The 22,180-nt window shown below is 42.1% G+C and overlaps 1 protein-coding gene across 4 annotated transcripts in view; it reads left to right on the top strand.

Annotated features, from left to right (window-relative positions):
* PDE1C (phosphodiesterase 1C) overlaps nucleotides 1-22,180 on the top strand; it is a 334,910-nt gene that overhangs the window by 262,952 nt on the left and 49,778 nt on the right. For all 4 annotated transcript variants that reach the window (XM_054992060.1, XM_054992061.1, XM_054992062.1 and 1 more), the window contains 7 exons: nucleotides 1,786-1,902; nucleotides 2,501-2,641; nucleotides 8,691-8,791; nucleotides 9,392-9,520; nucleotides 12,754-12,855; nucleotides 15,491-15,611; nucleotides 20,738-20,819. In XM_054992060.1, coding sequence (XP_054848035.1) covers nucleotides 1,786-1,902; nucleotides 2,501-2,641; nucleotides 8,691-8,791; nucleotides 9,392-9,520; nucleotides 12,754-12,855; nucleotides 15,491-15,611; nucleotides 20,738-20,819 — 793 coding nt within the window. The remainder of the gene's footprint in view (nucleotides 1-1,785; nucleotides 1,903-2,500; nucleotides 2,642-8,690; nucleotides 8,792-9,391; nucleotides 9,521-12,753; nucleotides 12,856-15,490; nucleotides 15,612-20,737; nucleotides 20,820-22,180) is intronic.

Consider the following 22,180-nt stretch of genomic DNA (forward strand, 5'->3'; position numbering starts at 1 on the left):
TTGAATGAGCTCTTCCAGTTCCCCAAATCTAAGCTGATTTACGCATTACAGATGCCATGTGAAGTGGTTTATTTCTTTTAAAAAATTTCTCCTGTTTTTATGAGTCCCTTCAAAGCAACTAACAATACAGTTGCCAATTTGTGATGAGATATTTGTCCCTCATTTGAACCAGACAAGTTTTCACTGTGCCGCTGCAAATCTTTGTTTCTAGAAATAAATATGGCAGTGTGGAGAAAATCATTCTATCTGTGCTGTGTGATTGACCCTTACTCATGAACCTTAAAAATCAGCATGAAATGCTCATGTTCAGAGGCAATGTAATGCTGAATTCCTGTTGCTTGGAGACAATAGTGGAAGGCTTTCTCCTTGTATACTCTGCTTGTGGGCCCCAGCAGAGCATCTGGTTCAGTTTTTAGCATTATCTGGTAGAAACTGACTTTTACTGAAGGGTTTTAATTGAGCTTTGAAAAATCCTAGAAAATTAGGTAAGTATATGTATGGGTTTGAGCGGATGTCTACTTTTCATGTTTAATAATAGGCTTTCCTTGTTCTATTACTGAACTAGTTTAAACATGCAAAAGATCTTATGAACAAGCCTCTTTCCATGAGAAATGGTGCAGGGATCTATGACAGACCCCCCCACACACTTTCACTTCCCCACTATGAGGCAGATTTTTCCTGCCAAAATCTAAGTTTGCCTGCTTTGGCTGAGCAGCCCCAGGTAGCGTGCGTCTATTTGTGGTTTGAAAGTCTGTTTGTCCCACCATGATAATGTGGGCTTTTTAGCTCAGTCCAGAAACTTGATGGGGAGAAGCAGGAGCCCCTCTTCCTCTGTTAGAAATGGCACTGGAGACAGCAAAACGTTCAAAAGAAACAACAACTTTATTGAATATGCAGGGATTAAATAAGGGCAGTTGGGGAATGAAAGTGCTGAGGTAAAATTTTGTTGGTAGAACAGAATGCTCTTTGAGTAATGGGCAAAATAGTTTCCTTTAAGCCTATTTTCTTATATTCTTAGTTCCTAACAGTGAGAGGTGTTTTATTTAATGCTTTGGTTACAGCAACAGTGTTTCTTCACAGAGTTCCCTTTGATAACTCAGATTTCCTGAAGTTAATTCAGAACTGTTTTCCCTTTACAACAGACCCTGGGTCCTCCTCAGAGCCAACCCCTCTTTAGAAACTGGGCAAGAATGAATCTTCCTCCCCTAAGATGATATAACCCTTTTTCACTTGACTTGAAAGGGAGTCCAATCACTCTTGCCTAAAACACCTCCCCCCCCCCCCCCAGTTCTATCGTGGCTGTGTAAATGGGCTTCAGTTTGTGCTGACACTTGTACTTTGAATTCTTAACTAGTAAATTCTTCCTCAGGACAATGATGTTACAGTTAAGGCAAAAGATTCCTTTTCTCTCACTCCAGAGGGGAACCTGATCTTTCCTATCAAATTCACAAACACTGTCTTTGAAAACAAAATCCTGTTAGCAACCAATTGTCAGCCTGAAGGCTGGTCCTAACTGGCCAATTAGAGAGGAAAGCCTGTCTATCAAGCTCTCATTCCAGGCAATTGTTAACTCCTTCCCTTCCAGCTCTCTGATTGCTGCACTTAGGAAACATTCTTTAAAGTGCATTCTGTCATAGGATCTTACAAGGGAAGCAGTTTACAGTAAAGGCAGTATTAAAACCACCGGCATACTATATTCTGAACCAAACTAATGTTTCTTGAAATAGAAGAGAGAAATAAAATGCAGCTAAACAGGCTAATGCTGCCTTTCCCCTTCACTTACAGAACGTAGACAAGTGGTCATTTGATGTATTTGCACTGAATGATGCTAGTGGGGACCATGCACTAAAATTCATTTTCTATGAATTGCTCACACGCTATGATTTGATCAGCCGCTTCAAGGTCAGTAATCGTCTCAGTTCCTTCCTTCTCTCCTGTCTTCTTGTTTATGGAAAAGAAAAAAAAATCACTAAATTTTTGTTTCAGTTCTGTCTATACTATTACTACCTTTATGAAGGGGCAAACTGGCTTTAACGTCTTTGTCCCCTGATTTAATTAGTTACTGTGATAAGCAGGACTAAGACTTAGGTAGACAGTATTCCCTCATACTGTCTTAACCTACCAAGAATCAATTGTTTTCTGTGAAACAAAATGGGCATCATTTATTGACTTCACTGAATGAAGCCCTCACTATTGAATATGGCAGTGCTTCTCCCCCCAGTGGTCCAGATGTGGTGGCTCTTCTACTTTGTCCTTTGTAACTTTCCTGTTTGCAAAGTCCTAGGGTAAAGAGATTCCCACAACCCCATTCCAACACACATTTCAACCAGCAGCTCCTTGCCAGGGATAGTAGCTTACTGTCTCCCCTCTTCATCTTTGAGCTCTGCTCACTGTTTTCAGTTGACTCTTGTGTTTTTTTCTGATGTGGCTCAGGTGTAGGTTAAAAATGGCATATTTATTGTTTGGCCATCTTTATTTCCTCTCCCCTGTTTATGTTTAGATTCCAATTTCTGCTCTTGTCTCCTTTGTGGAAGCTCTGGAAGTTGGCTACAGTAAACATAAAAATCCATATCATAACCTAATGCATGCGGCAGATGTCACACAGACGGTTCATTACCTCCTTTTTAAGACGGGTGTAGCGGTAAGTAGATAAATCAATTTTCTCAAGACAAAACAATGTGGACCTTTCTGGATAAAGCATATTGTAAGGGTTAAGAGCTGGTCTGGTGTAGTGGTGAAAAGCGGCAGGTCTCTAATCTGGAGAACTGGATTTAATTCCCCACTCCTCCACTTGAAGCCAGCTGGGTGACCTTGGGTCAGTCACAGATTCTCCGAGCTCTCTCAGCTCCACCTACCTCACAAGGTGATTGTCTGGAGGATCATAATAACACACTTTGAAAACCGCTCTGAGTGGGCATTATGTTGTCCTGAAGGGTGCTATATAAATCAAATGTTATTATTATTGTTGTTATGCCCAGCTGTGTACAGTGTAGTCAGAAAACAGGCAACATTTCAAGGGATTTATGGCAACTGCCAGGATTTGAGAGCACTGGAGTAGGTCTTTTTCCCATACAAGTTGTTCCCCTTTGCCTTAAACTCTATGTATTGCCGTATGGTACTTAGATCTGTGTTAGGAATTTGACTTGTTTGTCCTCCAGAAAATATTGTTGGCCTTGTGGTGTAGGATTTGGAAATGGACTAGGCAATTGGCAGAAGGCATTTCTATTCTGCTGCCCCTCAAATAGCTGCACATAAGAGAACACCAGGAACAGCAGGAAGGAAGAGTTGGAGGTTTGTAAGAGGAGGGGTGAATGAGTAACAACTAGGGGTGTGCACCTGGAAAAAACCCAGTTTTTCTGCTTCATGTTTACCCGAAGCAGGAAAATGATCTGTAGTACCCCCAAAGCTGCTTCAGCTTCGGGTATTTAAATTGCTTCGGTATGCTCTGTAAAGATTTGGAGCATACTGAAGTGAGGGAGAAGGCTGCCTTTCTCCCAGCCCCTCACCCTCAGGCCCTCAATCATTCCCCTCCTCTGCACTCCCACCCCACCCAACCCCACTTACCTGGCCGTGGAGCCAGGAAGACGACCAGCTGGGTGGCGGAGAAGCATGGAGCCAGCTGCTTCTGGACCAGCGTCGCCTTCTCCACCACCGCGGCCAGCTGGGCAGCGGGGAAGCCTAGAGCTGGCTCCTATGGGGCCTGCACTGCCTTCTCTACTGCCTTAGTGGCCAGCTGGGCAGCAAGGAAGCTCGGAGTCAGCTCAGAGTCAGCTCCTCCACCACCGCAGCAGCCAGCTGGGCTGCAGGGAAGTGCAGAGCCAGCTCCTCCCAGACCCACGCCGGCTTGTCTGCTGCCCTAGTGGCCAGCTGGGTTGTGGGGAAGTGTGGAGCTGGCTCCTGCGAGGCTTGGGCTGCCTCCTCCGCTGCCACAACGGCCAGCTGGGTGATGGGGATGCCTGGAGCTGCCTTCTCTGGCCCTTCCTGCCCCTCAAATGTCTGCCATGGTAGCTGTTTCAGGGTCAGGAAAGGCCTCCTCTGCCACCGTGGCAGCCATTTGAGGGGTGAGAAGGGCTGGACCCGGCTCCTTTGGCCTTTCCAGCCCCTCAAATGGTGACAACAGTGGCCATTTGAGGGGCAGGAAGGACCTCACAGTGGCCATTTGAGAGGCAGGAAGTGGCCAGCTGGGCAATGGGGAAGCATGGAGCCGGCTCCTGTGGGGCCCGTGCCACTTTCTCCGCTGCCACAGCAGCAAGCAGGGCAGCAAAGAAGCCCAGAGCCAGCTCCTGTGGGGCCTGCGCCACCTCTTCTGCTGCCGCAGTGGCCAGCTGGGCAGCAAAGAAGCCTGGTGCCGGCTCCTGCGGGGCCTGCGCTGCCTCCTCTGCTGCTGCAGTGGGCAACTGGGCAGCTGAGAAGCCCGGAGCTGGGTCCCGCGGGGTCTGTGCTTCCTCCTCTGCTTCTGCAGCGGTCAGCTGGGCAGCGGAGAAGCCCCAAGCCAGCTCCTCTGCTGCCACAGCAGCTAGCTGGGTGGCAGGGAAGCATGGAGCCGGCTCCTCCAGGTCCCATGCTGCCTCTGCCACCGCTGCAGTGGCCTGCGAGGGCAACAGGAAAGGCCCGGATCAGTTGCTTGGCAGGTATTTCCCGTGGGTTTAAATGCCCCTTTCCGTGCTGCTTCGCACACAAAGGGGCATTTAAACCCCTTGACCCGGAGCTTCCTGAAGCAATATGAATCAAATCCTGAATCATTGTGAATTGGGTTGGATTCGGGTACTTCACCTGAATCCGAAATCTGAATCACACACCGCTAGGAACAACCCTCTCTTCTATTGGCTGAAGGTTATCATAGGATGCAAGCCAACATATTTAACAGATATATAACACAACAAACCAAGGCTCAATACAATCAGAACCCAAAAAGGTGTAATTCAATTTTACATATTATAAAATGCAAAAGTGCTACAATTTCATATATACATACAAAAAGTCATAGAATTACAAAAGTGCATCAGTACAGCGTCCGTTCATTAATCAATGTATACTAATTACAAAATACACAAATCTGCAGTTGTCCGGAAACAATCCAATGAATTAAAGTGCAAATGCTACAATTAGTAAGGAGAAGTCGGTAGGTAGGAGATCGTGCCGCCAGAATGTTGCAATAACAGTCCATAAAATCAATTGTATATACAGAAAAAGCGCCGACGGGGGTTTGCAGGCAAATGTAATTAACCCGTTTCGTGAGGACCACTCCTCACTTCCTCCTGGGCGTAAGATCTTTCGGACTGAACATACTGTAATAAAGAAAACACAATCCACAAACTTGCTCATAATTATAAGACACTCACAATACATAATTGCAAAGGAAAAAAACTTACATTGTGTCGCAAGCACGAAAAACAAGATCTCCCACCGTTCCTCCACCAGCGTGATTCACGGACATGCAACAAAGAAAGGACTACTGCTAATTAAATCTCCACAAGGAGGAGGGGCCAGAAATCTATGGAGGATCTTTGCAAGGGTCCCAAAACTTACAAAAAACACGAAAAATCAATTTCTGAATTTAAGCCATTTGGTGCCAAGGAGTTTAAGCCAAAAATCCATTTGGATTCCAAACGTAGCAGCAATTTTGTCCGATCCAGAGCGAAAGGGCAGTCCAAAAGATCAATTACCGAGACTCTGAAGTCATTTGAAAGATGTTTCTGCTCATAGAAGTGGGTTACAAGGGGTGCCTCCCACACTAAATTCCTAATTCTAGACAGGTGTTCTTGTATCCTGACTCTTAAAGGGCGCGTGGTACTTCCTATATACAGTAAGGGACACTTACACTGAATGACGTATATCACGTTATGTGACTTACAGTTCGAAAAGAAATGTGTGTGGGGGCGATGGTCAGGGATAATTTGTTCTATTTTTACCATGAGGCTACACACGCTGCAGGAGCCACATGTAAAATGGCCCGATGGCAAATTACTTGAACAGGGGCTGCCGGAAAATTCGGATCTCATTACAATGTCTCCAATCGACCGCGTGCGTCTAAAACCAACTGACAGCCCCGGTTCACATCCTTTGATGCCACTGATAATGTGCCAGTGCTGTCTAATGATAGCAACTATCTTCGGGGCCAATGGCGTGTACTCCAAGCCCCATTTAATTTTGCTGTCCATCCTCCTGTGTCTCGGTATTAATAAGTCAGTCCGGTCAGTGGCATCTGAGGCTCGTTTGGCTTGTTCGATGATGTACTGTGGATAACCTCTTGCTGCAAAACTGTCTTCTAAAGCACGGCCACTAGATCTATAAAAGCGTGTGTCAGTAGAATTCCGTTTTAGCCGCAAGAACTGTCCCAAAGGAATATTATCCTTTAAACCCCTCGGGTGAAAGGACTGGTATTGTAAATAGGAACACCGGTCCGTAGGTTTTTTATAGGGGCGCACGGCCAGTCTGTTGTTCTCCCGATAAATAGTAATGTCCAGAAAGTCTAGATTATTATAGCTCCCATCCCAGGTGAACTTAATATCGGTTGCCCATAGTAGTTTTGAACATATTTAACAGAGCAAGAAAGACTGCCAATGATCTATGTGTAGGGTTGCCAGCTTCAGGCTGGGAAATTCCTGGAGATTTGAGGTGTAAAGCCTAAGGAGGGTGGAGTTTGGAAAGGGGAAGGACCTCAGTTGGGTATAATGCCATATACACCACCTTCCAAAACAGTCATTTTCTCCAAGAGAACGGATCTCTGTAGTCTAGAGATTGGGTATAATTCCAGGAGATCTCCAGACCCCACCTGGGATTGCTGACCCTGTCTGCAGGCATTTTTTTAAAACTGAGGTTTAGCAAATACAGTTTTCTTCTAAACTGTGAAGTCATTGCTATGAAATCATACAAACACCACGTGGAAACTTGGAAAGAGGCATGAAGCGGTGGTAGCCCTCTAGTGTAAATGGCCCAAGAGACTCCCTACTCACAACCCCAAAAATGCTGAGTGCAGAACCTGGACAACCTTACAGAAACTATTCATTGGTTGGGACCTTTTGGATCAAATATTTACATAATCCTCCCCCAGACACTTTTTAATCAATAAAATGTGAACCCCCTTCTAATGTTAAATATTGTTGTGAAATGTATATTCCAGAGTCTGTAACTTTAACTGGGTGAAATCTAGTTTAATGATAGTTAAGAGGAAAACCAAATGTGAGTCACATTCAAAAATACCTTAGGACATGAAATCCATGAGTTTTTTTACTCAAAATCAAGCCCTTCGTTGATGTAATAACTATGAAGCCGTAGGCTACACAAAGGGTAGTATTGCCTGTGTAAGGCCCAGTTACATGCCTCTACTCTAGAAAATGTAATGAAAGCTCCGCAATTTCCTGAGAGCACTCCTAAAAAGATATTAACAGTGTCAAGCAGAAATTACTGCAAGATGTAATATAGCGGAGCAGTAAAACTCTTGCAGGGATTTGGGGGAAAGTACTACACATTACCATTCATCACAGAAGAAGAATTTTTGGTTTTAATTTACTGTAAGGTCAGATAGAGCTGCTGTTTATGCTGGGTGTGAATGGGAGTTCCTTAACTGAAAAGGCTGCAGAGTTCTGCAAAAATAATTTCCCTGTCTGGGCTGTATTAAGAGTAAAGGGAGGTTCAGTTTTTATGATCAAATATAGAAATGCCGCAGTTGGTAGCATGAAAGGCCTATACTTTTGATTCAAAGCCAGTTTTGCAGTCTAACTGGATTGTGTGCCATGCTGAGAGAAAGCATGTGGCATTCTCAAGGTTTAAAATATAGAATGTTTCTTCAGTGGGGCTGTGTAATTACCGAAGCCCAGGGCTTCGCTGTGCAACTTGTCTTTGTGCAAAACTGGACCGTGGAGTGGAGGGGGACATGGCTGATGTTGTCTTTAATAAGCATATCATCTTTGTTTTATGCTGTTCAAAATCAATAATCGTTTTAGGGACAAATGAAACATGGAATTGTAATTGCTTCTTCCTTTTTTTTTTGCTGTATGTCCTCCTGCTGTCTTGAGATACATTCATTTCATTTGCAATGTAGAAATGCATCTTTGTTTTTCCCATTCGTCTGTGCACAAACAGCAAATCTTTTGCTTTGATTCAAACTGTTTCAGCAGATAATTAAATCTCCCTGTACATGAAATCCTTGCAAAAGACACTGATTGGCTCTCCTTTTGTGTTCTTTTTTCTTTTGTTGGATGACTTCTTTGCTATTGTTGCCCCCCCCCATGGATATTCATTATTTTTTGTACGGCTTTATTTTTTAATCCATTATCCTGTGCCAATGCAGGAACAGAAAAGACATATTCCAGTTCTGCCATTAACTATGGGAGCCGTAGCTCCAGTACAGGATATTATTTGAATGTTGAAAATCCCAGATTCGCTCTGCAGCACATCCAGGTAAAAGGATCACTGGGTGGCAAGACTGGCAAAGGCTTCTACCCAAGACCTCGGAGGGCAGTTGCCAGAACAGATCACAGAGAGCTTGCCGGACCAGTGACTTGTTGCTCTAAGGAGCTTCATGTATTCTACATTATTTGTTGCTGAATTGGAATAGATGAAGACGGGAGTAAAAAGGCACTGCAGAATATTTTGATAACAGGGGATGCTTTCCTTGGAAAACGAAATCCCTCCTCATGTTGATCAAAAAGATGTGTTCTCTGACTGCTCTTCAATCTCTGTTTCAGCACTGGTTGACCGAGCTGGAGATCTTTGCTATGATCTTTGCAGCTGCCATTCATGACTACGAGCACACTGGAACTACCAACAACTTTCATATTCAGACACGGTGAGACCATTCGTAGTGAAAAGTTTTAGACTGCAATGTTCTCAAATAAAAATTTTTTGGAAGGTTGAATATTTCAGATCTTTCGTTACAAATAGTTGTTAGGAACTGAAACTCATGGTTCCTTTCAAGCATGAAGAAACTGAGTGTATGGGATCTATCCTAAGCATGTCTTCTCAGACCTAAGTCTCATTTTATTCGGTAGAGGGGGGATGGATTATGTGTGAGAGAGTGCGAAAGTATCAGCATGTATGCAAACCCCAAACACATTTTTGCTCTGTGTGATTGGGCTGATAGATAGGATAAGCACTTGAAAAAAGTGCTTATCCTGCCATATGCCATATGGAAAGTTGCCACATTTCCACATAGACAGATTAACATTTGATCTAACCCACAGAGTACTGCTTGGCTAATGGTCTAAAGAGGGAAGGCTATTTCCCCCATAGCATAGCAATGGAAGGGGTAGAAATTGACACTTTGGTAAAATATTTTGTAATATTTTTAATGCCAAGCTGATTCCTGATGCATTTTTAATGGGACAGTTCTTTGGGGGCAGGGTCATCAGCATCTATGTATATTCATATAGAATCTTTCACATTATAGGTCAGATACAGCCATTCTTTATAACGACCGGTCTGTGCTGGAAAATCATCACCTTAGTGCAGCTTTTCGCCTTTTGCAAGATGATGAAGAGATGAACATTTTGTCTAACCTCTCCAAGGATGATTGGAGGTAAGAATCCCTGCCAGTCTTGGCCTCTGTCGGCATGATTGCGGCAAGTATCCTCTCCAATCAACTGATCAGTGAGAGGGTCCTTGGCATTTGGAGCATCAGTATGCTGGGGTGGCAGATAACTGAAGGTACAACTCATGTTCAACATGTGCTGAAGTCTACCAGTGATACTATTAGTCATTTTAAAATCATAATTATTGTAGTTGGCCATAACATTGCAAGTACTGCAGCTGTATGTACAGAATGCTATCCAGTCGTGTTGCTAGAGTATCGGACTAGCATCTGGAAGACTGAGGTTCGAATCTCCACTCTCCTGTGGAAACTCCCTGGGTGACCCAGAGCCAGCCACATCCTGTCAGCCCAGCCTACCTTAGAGGGTTGTGGAGGAAAGGAGGGTGTCAGCCACTTTGGTTGTCCATTGGGGACAAAGGCAGGATACAAATGGAGTAAGTAAATAAATAGATGGATAAATATATTACAGATTGGTGCAATTTGCATTGCTTAACTAAGCAAAAATATGAAAGAGCTATAATTTGTGCCAGAGTTGAACAAATATTTGAAATTGATAGGTCCGGATAATTTTTTTTAAGTTTTGGAGCATGCAAGTACCTAGAATGTTTCTATAAACTCTCAGCCTAACCTACCTCTGAGGGTTGCTGTGAGGATAAAAATGAAAATTTTGAATTTTTTTTTTATTGTGCTGAAAGGACGTCCCATCAGAATAGTAAAGAGTCCAGTAGCTCCTTTAAGACTAACCAACTTTATTATAGCATAAGCTTTTGAGAACCACAGTTCTCTTTGTCAGATGCAATCTCTAGTCTTTACTATTTTGCTACTACAGACTAACATGGCTAACTCCTCTGGATCCCGTCAGAACGTGTTTCGTAGTTTTGTTCATGAATGTACTTGAAATTATATTAATTGAGTTCAAGTGATTGAGACTGGCTGCTGCATTTTGGACCAAATGATATTTCTGGACAGTTTTCAAAGGCAGCCCCGTGTTCTATGCAGTTGATGAAATGAAACAGGGCAGAAGCCTTTACTGGCAAATACAAAATTGAAAAGGCATCTAGGAAATGTTAAGTTGCTTAGAATATATCTGGGAAACAAATCTAATCTTTATCACAGCTGCAGTCATCTAGGGACAACTAACCATTCCCAAATTTGTGTTGTTGTTATATTCATTTGTAGTTTTGTCAGCCATTTTGGTCCTCCACCACTGATGGACTGTATGTGTTGTGGTTAGAGAACAGGACTAGGTGTTCCAGTCCCCACATGGTTTAGTTTATTTATTTTTTAGCCTGCCCTCCCCACAAGCAGCTCAGGGCAGTTTACAATAACAATACTCACATGCAAAAATGTAGAAAATAAACATATATAAATCAAAATTAATAAATATACAATATAAACAATACTAGTCCCAAGTATGATGTCTGGCATACAAATCAAATAAAGCACTCAAAGCACTGTGGGTCAGATGAGTGGGTAGGGATCTGCCAAGATCTAAAGCAGCAGAAGGCAGAACAGAACCAGAACCAGAGTGGCCAGTAGGACAATTTGCCATCGCCTCAGCTGCAGCCATAGGCTTGGTGGAAAATCTCTGTTTTACAAACCTGGCAGAACTGCAACAGGTTCTGCAGGGTCTGGATCTTGACAGGGAGAGCATTCTACCCAGCCGGCGCCAGAGCCAAAAAGGCTCTGGCTCTGGTTGAGGCCTGGTGAACATCCTTAGGGCCAGAGACCACCAACAAATGTTGATCAGCCGAGTGTAAAGGCCTCCAGGGGACATGTGGAGAGAGACAGTCCCATAGAGATGTTGGTCCCAGTCTTCTAAGGGTTTTAAATGTCAGAACCAAGACCTTGAACTGGATCCAGAATTCAACTGGGAGCCAATGCAGGTGGCACAACACCTGATGTATATGTGCTCTAAACAGTGTACCTGTAACGACATGTGCTGCTGCATTCTGAACCAATTGCAGTTTCTGAGTCTCAAGGGTAGCCCTGCATAGAGTGAGTCATGGTAGTCCAGCCTGGAGATAACCATTGCATGGATCACCGTAGCTAGGTCATGGGAGGAGTGATAGGGGGTAAGCTACGTGACCTGGCAGAGATGGAAAACTGCAGATCTGGCAACTGCTGTGACTTGGGCCTCTGTTGCGAGTGATGCATCCAGAGTCACACCCAAATTCCTCACTGTTGCCGCAGGCGTCAATAGCACCCCATCAAGGGTTGGGAGCTGAATTTCCAATCCCATCAACCTGCGGCCCAAATGTAGGACCTCTGTCTTCATAGGGTTTAATTACAATCAGCTCTTGTTTTAACCATACAGCCACAGTGTTCAAACCCCTGCCAATACATCTGGTGGGGTGTCAGGCTGGCTGTCCATCGTCAGATACAGCTGCCATGATGATCACTGGCAAAGCAGTGCTAAGAGCAGTTACAACCTTCTAATGCATTAGAAGGGTGTAGCTTGTTTGAGGGTTGTACTGTGTAGGAGGAGTTGTTGTTGTGAGGATAAAATGGTGGAGGGTGGGGAGAGAGACATAAATGCTCTCCTGAGGTCCTCGGCTGAGGTAAAGCAACCATCAAATTCTCTGCTTTTTTGCTGTTCATTGTAGTGTAGTTTTTCATTCACAGTAATATGAAATTCAAGCTTCCACTAGATTCTGCCCTAAGAGTTCCTAAGTACTGAATGGTGGCTTGATTTTGAACATGATACCAGGCTGGCCAAAATTGTTTACTCAAATGGGGCTCTCTTTGCATGGGGAGTTAGCAACCATTATACTCTCTACTGGGACATGGATTCAGCTCTGTGTGTGTGTGCACGCGATATATATTATATAGGGATCTGGTTTCCTGGAATGCTACCAGAATAAGCAATTTTAGCCTCCCTAGTATCACATTGATGCTGAAACTTTACATTTCATAGAAGACAAATATTCGGATACCCTTTTCTGAGAAGTAGAAGGTTATCTCTTTGCAAGCAAGGCAACATCAGCTGACTAAGTTGCTCATTCCAGGCCTGCTACTTGCAACAGATATGCCTCTCAGTCCTTAAGCACTGTTAAAAAACCTGATAATGTGAAGTGCTCAATGACGCACACTGGCTTGTACAGTAAGAATGTCATAAATAATTTGTTGATAGAGGGACCTAGGAAAAAAATGTATTTCTTACATGTTTCTGACCCTTTCTCTCCACCCTCCCCTGCCTTGATTTGATATCTACCCAAAAGGGAATTCAGAACTCTGGTGATTGAGATGGTGCTGGCTACAGATATGTCCTGTCACTTCCAGCAAATCAAAGCCATGAAGAATGCATTGCAGCAGCCAGAAGGGTGAGTCACCTTGTGATACTGTGCTGTGAAGGGCTGTATTACAGCTGGTACTTTGCCACTTCATTAAACAAGCTTCACAAACATCTCTCTAGGGGGGGACCCAGCATTTTGATGCCTGTGCCTATTTCTGTTCACATTGATTGAATTCACACACGCACATGCTTAGTTTCAGAGGAGCAAAGCGTCTAAACCAGTGTAGCATTGATAAAAGGAAACCAAATCGTTGCATTTTTATCAAAGAAAGGTTGTTATTACTCCAGCATGGATAGGACCGAGACAGAAAAAACTTTTCCCCCATCCTATGGCCTGGATCTTTGTGTCTATGGCAAAGATGAGGCATTAAAGCCATCAGCAGTGTTTCTTCCCAATGCTGAAAGACAGCCTCCAGTTTTAGATTAGATGAGATAGGGGTAGAAGAGAAAGAAAAGGATTATTTCCTTTCTTCCAGGAATACATCTGCTTCATTCTTCCTTAGTAGTTGTAGTTTATTCTTGGGGGAATTGTGGGGCCTGTTAGGAAATAGGAGCTCCACCCAGAACTCGATTCAGCAACTCAGCATTTGCATGGAAATCTATAACTAGTTCTCACCTGTTGAAACCAATTATAGTTTAAAAGGGTAGGCTGTGAGAAGCAGTACCTTTTGATACAGAATATGCCTTTCTGTCATATCACCCTTGAGGGTTCTCAAGGCAGAGACAGAACATGAAAAATCATGAAACTCAAACCATATGACAAGTTAGAGCAGTGTGATGGAAGGTATGGCGTAGGGAAGGGACTAGTGTGGGGCATACATTTTCTATACAGAAGGTCCCAGGGGCTCGTCCCTGTCCCCTACATTTATTAGCAGCATTGAAGAAGGTATTTCTCCACCAGAGACACTGGAGACCTTCTGCTGATGTCAGAGCAGAAGATAACAAGTTAGATGCGCCAATGTTCTGACTCATTGCAAAGTGACTTTGTGTATTCATAAGGCCAACCATGTTAGGTTGTCATGAACTCATCTAAAGCTGCTTTTTATGACCATTCATTTTTCTGTCCTCCACCTCCGAGAAGAACACTTTGTCCCTCACAGAGAAAAAAAATCCCACTTGGGATTCCACAGTGGCTGGAAGGTTGGATAGAAATTAATTGAGTAAAGAAATACTGAAGTTCACAACTGGGATGGGACTGAAGGTTATGATAGAAAGGTTATGCTGCTGTTATTATAGAGATGATGTTAGAAGAGGCAAATACAAGATCAAAGCACAAGGCTGAAGGTCAAAAGTGACATATCATCGGGATTGTTAATAACAAGGTTGTAGTTACACATCAGCTGAGAGGGAATGTGTCACCTGTGGAATGAAATCTTGACTATACATATGGCGCTTCAGGATCCTTTTGATTTTCTAGCTGTAGAAGTAATTAAGTGAATTCTTACTTATATGGCTAACCCACATTGGTTTAACTATTATTTCCCTTCAAGACAAATGTAGCTCAGGGATCTGTTAATACTTTTTCTCCAATACACCCAGTCCAAATATTAAGGTGAACAGACTTTGTGCTTACACACACATACACTCCTCTTTCTTCCTCCTCACATGTTCTGGTACCCTCCCTAGATTCCTCGAGTGTAATAGCTATCTTTCACTGCTATGTCTGAATCAGGCAACACTTGTTTACAATGATGTCTGGATTGGTCAAACTGGGATAACTGCAAATTAGTAATGGAATTGAATGGAAACCACCTTCAAAGTGCTTCTGATTCATGATTTGCAGTAACCATACTTTTTTTCAAACCATGGAAGCAAGGGAGAAATTTGGAGCACATGAGGGGAGGAGGGAGTGCATGATCACAGAACTCATTCACAGTGATATCTGAACCAAGCATTGCAGACTATGCTTCTCAGAGTTTCTCTTTAGAAGCCATTACTTGATTTAAAGGTGGCTTAAATTTACATTGTAAATGCTCCCTATTTTGTTTATTTATATGAAATATTTGTAAGCCCATGTTTCTCCCAACCCTTCTGGGACACCTAAGTAAGACTGAAACATAAAGTGGATCAAATCAGCCTCTTGTGGATTTTGTGTTTCACACATGAAAACCCAGTTCCAAATGATCATTAAAGAGTATTGAAAGTGCATTATCCAGTGTTTGTGGAAGCAGCCATAAACACATGATTGGATCCAGCCAGCTTTTTTCACTCACTCTCACCCAGTTCCCTCCTTTCTACAGGCCCCATCACACACAGCTTTTGCACATGCTGGTCCCGTGTTTCTCAGCATCGCCTTTTTGAGCAGCCAAAGAAGACCCCTATTTCCTTCTTTTATTATCATCCACTGCTCAGCAGGCTGGATCCAAGCCACAATCTACAAGGAGAAATTCACACCAAAACTATCAAAGCCAAACTCAGTTGTGCACATAGACAAAATCTAGCAAAGCAAAAGGTCTGAACTCCGGTTCATTTAATACTCTGACACATCTCCTATCACCTTCTCATCAAGGAAGCTAAGTTAAACTTTTATAGTTGTCAACTTCTCTAAGCCTGCAAGTCAGTCTCTGTGTGAAAGGTTATGATAGCTTCATTTCTTTGCCTAGCAGTCTCTTTCCCATCTAATGGTGCAGACAATTAATTTGTTTCCTTGTTTGGACTTGCAGAATTGACAAACCGAAAGCCTTATCACTGATGTTGCACACTGCAGATATCAGTCATCCCGCCAAGGCATGGGATCTCCATCATCGCTGGACCATGTCATTGCTAGAGGAGTTCTTCAGACAGGTAACTAGGACAACTTGACAAACTGCTTTGCATGTTTGCTGAGTGATGAAGTGGTTGGAAAAAGAAGGAAGAGATGGAGTGACAATTGCCTATAGTCTTTCTCCCTCTTGTGTTTGTAGAAAAGAGACAAACACTAGGAGAAGTACAATGAACATATGTGGGGTGTTTTTTTTGCAATACAGTTAGAACAATGGTTCACTTTTATGCCTGGTAGCATCTGGAATACTGATTCCGTTGTAGTATTTTATGTAGAGTCGTACTGCCTTCATTGACCTGACAATTGTATGAAGTATTTATGGGTGATGCCTATATTCCTCCAGGGCAGTTTTCACTCACTCTTCCACCAACCATGTGACCATCTTCATGATAAATCAGATAATAAACTAGGAGCACAATGAAAAATATAGAACAGTACTTTTCTCATGATTCCTGATAGAACATTATGAGAAATCTTCCATGGATGTTTTAACAAATTATGCATGTTCCTAGTCTAGTGAACCTAACATTTTTCTAAGGACCAATTTATTCCAGCCATCCTGGCATTACACCTGCTGGACTTGTTTTAAGTCCTGAGGAGATTTACCACACGAAAAAACCTTCAGTTCATACAGAGAAAGAACACAGAGCACAGCCTGTCTGGCAGATTTGAGAGAGCAGGGAGGCTCATATAACTGAGAGGGGTCACAATTAATTTTGAACAGAGTCTGGTTCCAAGCAGCTAATGCAAATAGACCAACTTTGGTTTAATGTTTTTCTTGGAGCTAACCTTGGTGAGTAGATATTCTGTCCATTGTTGTGGCTGGGCCTCTATTGTTAAGTTCACAATATCATAGAAACATTCAGTTTTCCAGCTTGGCAACCCATGGTAGTCAACAAGAAATTGTAGCAAACAGAAACACCAAGGCCATTGTCACACGGCCATAAATTTAGCACCAAACTAGCGTCATCTCCCGCTGAATGCTCACCTTATTCCGGTTCTGTTGCGATTTCGCCATTCTCCCCAAATCACGCTTTGTGACTCTTTATGTCGTCCTTATCCGATTCCATGTGAATGCCCTGGATTGACTGTGAACACTTTGCAACGCCAAAGCACTCACTTCCCCGATCATCTGTCCCACCTAACTTGGATTCTCTCGCCCCACACTCCCACAAGCCCCAGCATGACCCACAATTAAGCCTCAAAGTTATATATATAACTTTGGCACAGCACAACATTGGTATAACAGAAGTGCAATATAGCACAAATATGTGGGAAAAATTTTTTTTAAAGGAGGCGGGATTTTTTGGCCCCATTTCCAGAGGCACTTTGACTGCCTGTCAAATTGCGCTTTCCCCTGTTAATGTGACCGACTGGAAGCGCAAGCAGTCGTCAAAAGATGGGAGAATCCATTCTGATAATGATAACAGAGGAAACGATTTCTAGCGCAAAACTGACGAAATAAGGGGCCGTGTGATGACGATCCATATGATGTCTGATTTATGCAGAAAAAGCTTTTTATCTCCAGAACTTGACTTGGGTAAACAAGCACTCTGCTGCTGACCTTCCAAGCGTCACTGAGCAGGAAATACCTTTTATGTCCAACTAACTTTATTATTCAGGACTTATCTTGAGATACTATTCTTCTAGAGGAAAATATTCATTGAATTATGCAGAACTATATGGTAGATAATTTATATATGGCCTGTGTGATCATCAGTTGTGATGCAGATGGTGTTTTTTGTGAATGTGTAATATAGTGGCTATTCCTTGGCTTAATCCCATTAAGTGCATGGAATTTCTCCTGCTTGATGCTGGCATCTATTTATTTAGAACAAGGCTCCTTGTCTATAGGGAGCTTCAGCTGACTAAGCAGCAGCTCTTTAATTACAGATTTTAATGCATTATTTTATTAGATAGATATTTTCAGCCATCTGTCATTTTCATTTTAGATAGTTCCTATTGGGGAATGCTTTTGATTACATTGAATTTGATTATGTAGGACCGTTGTGGTGTAGTGGCTAGAGTGATGGACTAGGATCTGGGAGACCCAGTTTCGATTCCCCACTTTGCCATGGAAGCTTGCTGGTGACCTTGGGCCAGTCACATGCTCTTACCCTAACCTGCCTCACAGGTCTGTTTTGAAGGGGAGAAATGGAGGAGAGAATGATGTAAGCTGCTTTGGGTCCCCAAGTATATATGTATGTATGTATGTATGTATGTATGTATGTATGTATGTATGTATGACAGACAGACAGACAGACAGACAGACAGACAGACAGACAGACAGACAGACAGACAGACAGACAGACAGACAGACAGACAGACACATAGATAGCCCACACTAACTTAGGCTAAACATCATTTCATGGTACTGAGCTCATATTCAGCAGGTCAAATGAAAAATATGCAATCAGAGTAAGAATTTTTATTGTAATACGATGAAGCTGCAGATATGCAACAGTTAAATAGACATCTATATTTAATAATATTCACTTACCCACAAGAACTCAATAACATCCACACATCTAACTTTTTACAGCAATTATTGCAGTATGTATATTTTCCCATTTGCATGCTTTATGAATAATATTACAGTAATTCTACGCTTCTAAAGATAGGTATACTCTTCTGAGAGACCCAAGATTAAGGGATTCTAAGAAAAACATATTCCTCTGTTGCAAAATAAAAACCAATAATAATAGAAAGAAACCCCTTTCTTTTAAAGGTTTTTTTGCCACACAAAGGACTTGTTTTGAAGAGATTTCTCTCTTTCTCTGTCCCCTCCTCCCCATACCACCTATATATCTCTGGCTAATTTCTTCATACCCTCCATGCATCTGACAAAGAGAGCTGTGGTTCTCGAAAACGTATGCTACAATAAAGTTGGTTAGTCTTAAAGATGCACCGTGAACACTAACTACAAAAAAATCAATCAAGTGAAACAGTCTCAAGAATATAATATATACAATGAAATATAAAAGAGAACATTTACAAAATGATCTATCGTTGGTACATGACACCAAAGAAGATTGCGCTAGGAAATCTGAATACTTCTAACAAATGCTGGAAATGTAAAAAACATGAGGGCTCTCTGTATCATATGTGGTGGACGTGTGAGGTAGCTAGGCAGTACTGGGGAGAAATAATAAAAGTAATAAGTGAGATTTTACAATTTCAAATTAATAAGAACCCAGAACTCCTGCTACTGAATTTGGGAATGGAGAACATTCCAGCCCAATATAGAACATTGTTATTTTACATGACAGCAGCGGCCAGACTTTTGTATGCGCAAAAATGGAAAGTACAAGAAGTGCCAACTATTGAGGACTGGACTTACAAATTGCTGTATATGGCCGAAATGGACAAAATGACAAGAAAATTGAGAAATCTGGACCCAGGACAGTTTAACACAGAGTGGGAGAAGCTGAAGCAATATGTGTTGAAGAAATGGGAGGTGGGAAGAGAACTGTGGCAGTTTGAGAACTACTGAAATATGACAAAATGTAGAGGGGGGTGACTTTACCGGAGGGTAGAGAGAGAAATGAAAATGTCTAAGCAGCTATTTTGCTAGATTGTTATATATAGAAAAATATATAGAAAATGGATAGAAAATAATTAACTATAAGGACTGACTAATTAATATTGTTTCTGGTATAAACGTGTAACATGTTAAACTGAATAAGCCTACCTGAAGAAATATATGGATCAAATTGATTGACAACTTTTGAGGATAGTTATATAGATGTATAATTAAAGAAAGAGGAAATAAATAATACAATTAAATATAACTAAAGTAGAATGAAGACAAGATAGGTAAAAAAAAAAGTAATATACGGAATATAAGTTAAATTGGTTGACTTATATGAATGCATGGATTATATGGTTTATATGGTATATGGTTTATAGAAATATTTGAAACCAGGAAATTATGAAATTATGTAAAAAAGGGACAAATTGTTTGTCTAATATGGAAGAAGTTAAAGAATGATTGCTTAGATTAAAGGGAAAGTATATGTTTGTTAGATAGATGAATTTAAAATGAGTAAGGGAAAAGGGACAAAGGGTTGGAAAACTGTTGGAAGTCTACAAAAAAGGGGGGAAAGGGAGGGGGTTAGAAATTGGGAAACGGGAATTGATTGTAATGTGAAATTATATGATTCTAATTCCAATAAAAATTTTATTAAAAAAACAAAAACAAACAAAAAACTGCAGCAGCCCACTGCGCCCCACCCCAGTCTTGTCCATGGAGGTCAGTGGATCCTCAGGAACAACATAGTGAATGTCTGCAGTGGAAGGAAGGAAATAATCAAAATTGCTTTCCCTGAAAGAAAACTGAAGTGCTGTAACATAGGTGGTTTCAGTCACTGCATCAAGAAGAGTTGATCATAGTTGTCACAGCATCTGATGCTCCAAAGGAAAAAACAAAGTCCCATATAGGTAACACCTGAAGTTGCTCTCTGGGATTACAGGAGAGCCCACAGGGAAGAAAGACGGACTATAACTGTCAGTCCCTGGCAGTTAGGTCCCTCAAGCTCTCCACAGTTAACACACAGGTGTTCCAGCTGAAGCAGCTTTATTGAGATCCGTTCAGTACAGATGTTCACCCAAAGGTGCAGAAATTGGCAGAAGTGACAATTCAAACAAAGGTCTGGCTATTATACATAGGAAAACTTCCCGCCCTCCTGGGTCCATTTGCATTCTGGTGCGAAACCCCAAAGAGATTACATGGGAACAAAGTAGACTACATGAAATACAAAGAAAATCTGTCTTTGGAAAAGCTACAATGTTTGCTGCTAACAGCTCCTTCAAGGCCACTTTGCTGTGAAAAGTGAAAGCACATTTTTGCAACAGATAATGGGGGCCCACTGGCTCTCACTCTCAGATGAGTACACAGAGTTACAGCATGCAATTCAGGTAACCAGAACCATGCAGCATTGACCATTATAAAATGCAGAACACAGTCATGGCAGGTATGCTGGCATACATGACAATAACATAAATAAATAGGAAAAAATAACAGAGTAATGGTGGCTGAAGTCAAAATATAGCAGAAAATGTTTTCTATGCTAGTCATGAGGAAATGACTGGAACCTGCATTCTTGCTTTGTCCTAACCTGCTTGTTTCTTGGTTCCTTTTATTCCCCAGGGAGACAAAGAAGCAGAACTAGGGCTTCCTTTTTCCCCTTTGTGCGATCGCAAATCCACTATGGTTCCTCAGTCCCAAGTAGGTAAGTATATCGAATAAGACTAAATTTATACAGGCGGGGGCTGGGGGAGGTGTCCTTTGTAGATATCTCTGGAGCTATGGTTTTATAATGAACATATAGCGTCTACATCCAGCAACGACAGTTCAGCTTCAATTATTTGTTTTCTTCAGGGTAACGCTATCTTTTTAGCATTTGTTTTCATGGCCTGCTGTTGCTCCTAGCCTGAGGGCTCTTTATGGATACCATTTTAAGCTTCTGAAGATTGTTTTGTTCTGTTTTTATGCCCTTCTTTTTAATATTGACAATTTTATGTTTGTTATTGTTTTTATGATTTTCATGTTGTGATGTTTTAGTTTGAGAGCAGTGTATACATTTCTAAATAAGTATGAGAGCCAGTTTTGAGTACCGGTTAAGAGCGCAGGACTCTAATCTGGAGAACCGAGTTTGAGTCCTCACTCCTCCACTTGAAGCCAGCTGGGTGACCTTGGGTCAGTCACAGCTTCTAGCTCTCTCAGCCCCATCCACCTCACAGGATGTTTCATTGTGGGAATAACAATAACATACTTTGTAAACCACTCTGAGTGGGTGTTAAGTTGTCCTGAAGAGTGGTATATAAATTGAATGTTGTTGTTGTTACTACGTTAGCCACTGTCCATTTTCCAGGTCTCTCACATTAAAATCCTATAACAGCATGAGGAAAGAGAGCATAAACTGTGTCTTCCAAATGGAAAATACCCAGATTACATTTTGGAGCAGGCAGCTACTGATACAGCCACAATTGGCATAGTTGGTTACAGTCCCAGGTTCAATCTCTGACCTTTCCAATTAAAAGGAGTGTGTGGGTCCTGAGATCTTGGAGAGGCAATAAGATGGCAATAAGAACAGACAACACCAAGGGTACTTGGTCCAGGGGTTTGAAATTAAGCATCTCCCTATATCTGCGGTGGTGGTAGAGAGTGCTGTGAAATCATAACTGACTTATGTTGACCCCTGCGGGGGTTTTCAAAGCAGGAGACTAACAGAGGTGGTTTGCCATTGCTTATCTCTGCAACCCTGATCTTTACTGGAGGTTTCTTATCCAACTACTATCTAAGGCCAACTCTGCTTAGCTTCTAAGATCTGATGAGATCAGGCATGCTTGGGCTATCCAAGTCAGAGCTCCCTATATCTAGGAGAGAGGAAAATGTATTCCATTAAAAATATCCCTGGCCAAAATTACCAGATGTGTTCTTCTCTTTTATTGAACAAACCATTTGTGAAATTGAAAGTGAATTACACTGTTAGCAAAGACAATTTAAGCAAGCAAACCAAGCTCTCAGCCAGTACTACGGACTGATTTATACAGTTCTGAGCTGTGAAAGCATTGGATGTAATTTGCGGAA

This window comes from Eublepharis macularius, chromosome 11 (genome assembly GCF_028583425.1).
Source record: "Eublepharis macularius isolate TG4126 chromosome 11, MPM_Emac_v1.0, whole genome shotgun sequence".
Taxonomy (NCBI): domain Eukaryota; kingdom Metazoa; phylum Chordata; class Lepidosauria; order Squamata; family Eublepharidae; genus Eublepharis; species Eublepharis macularius.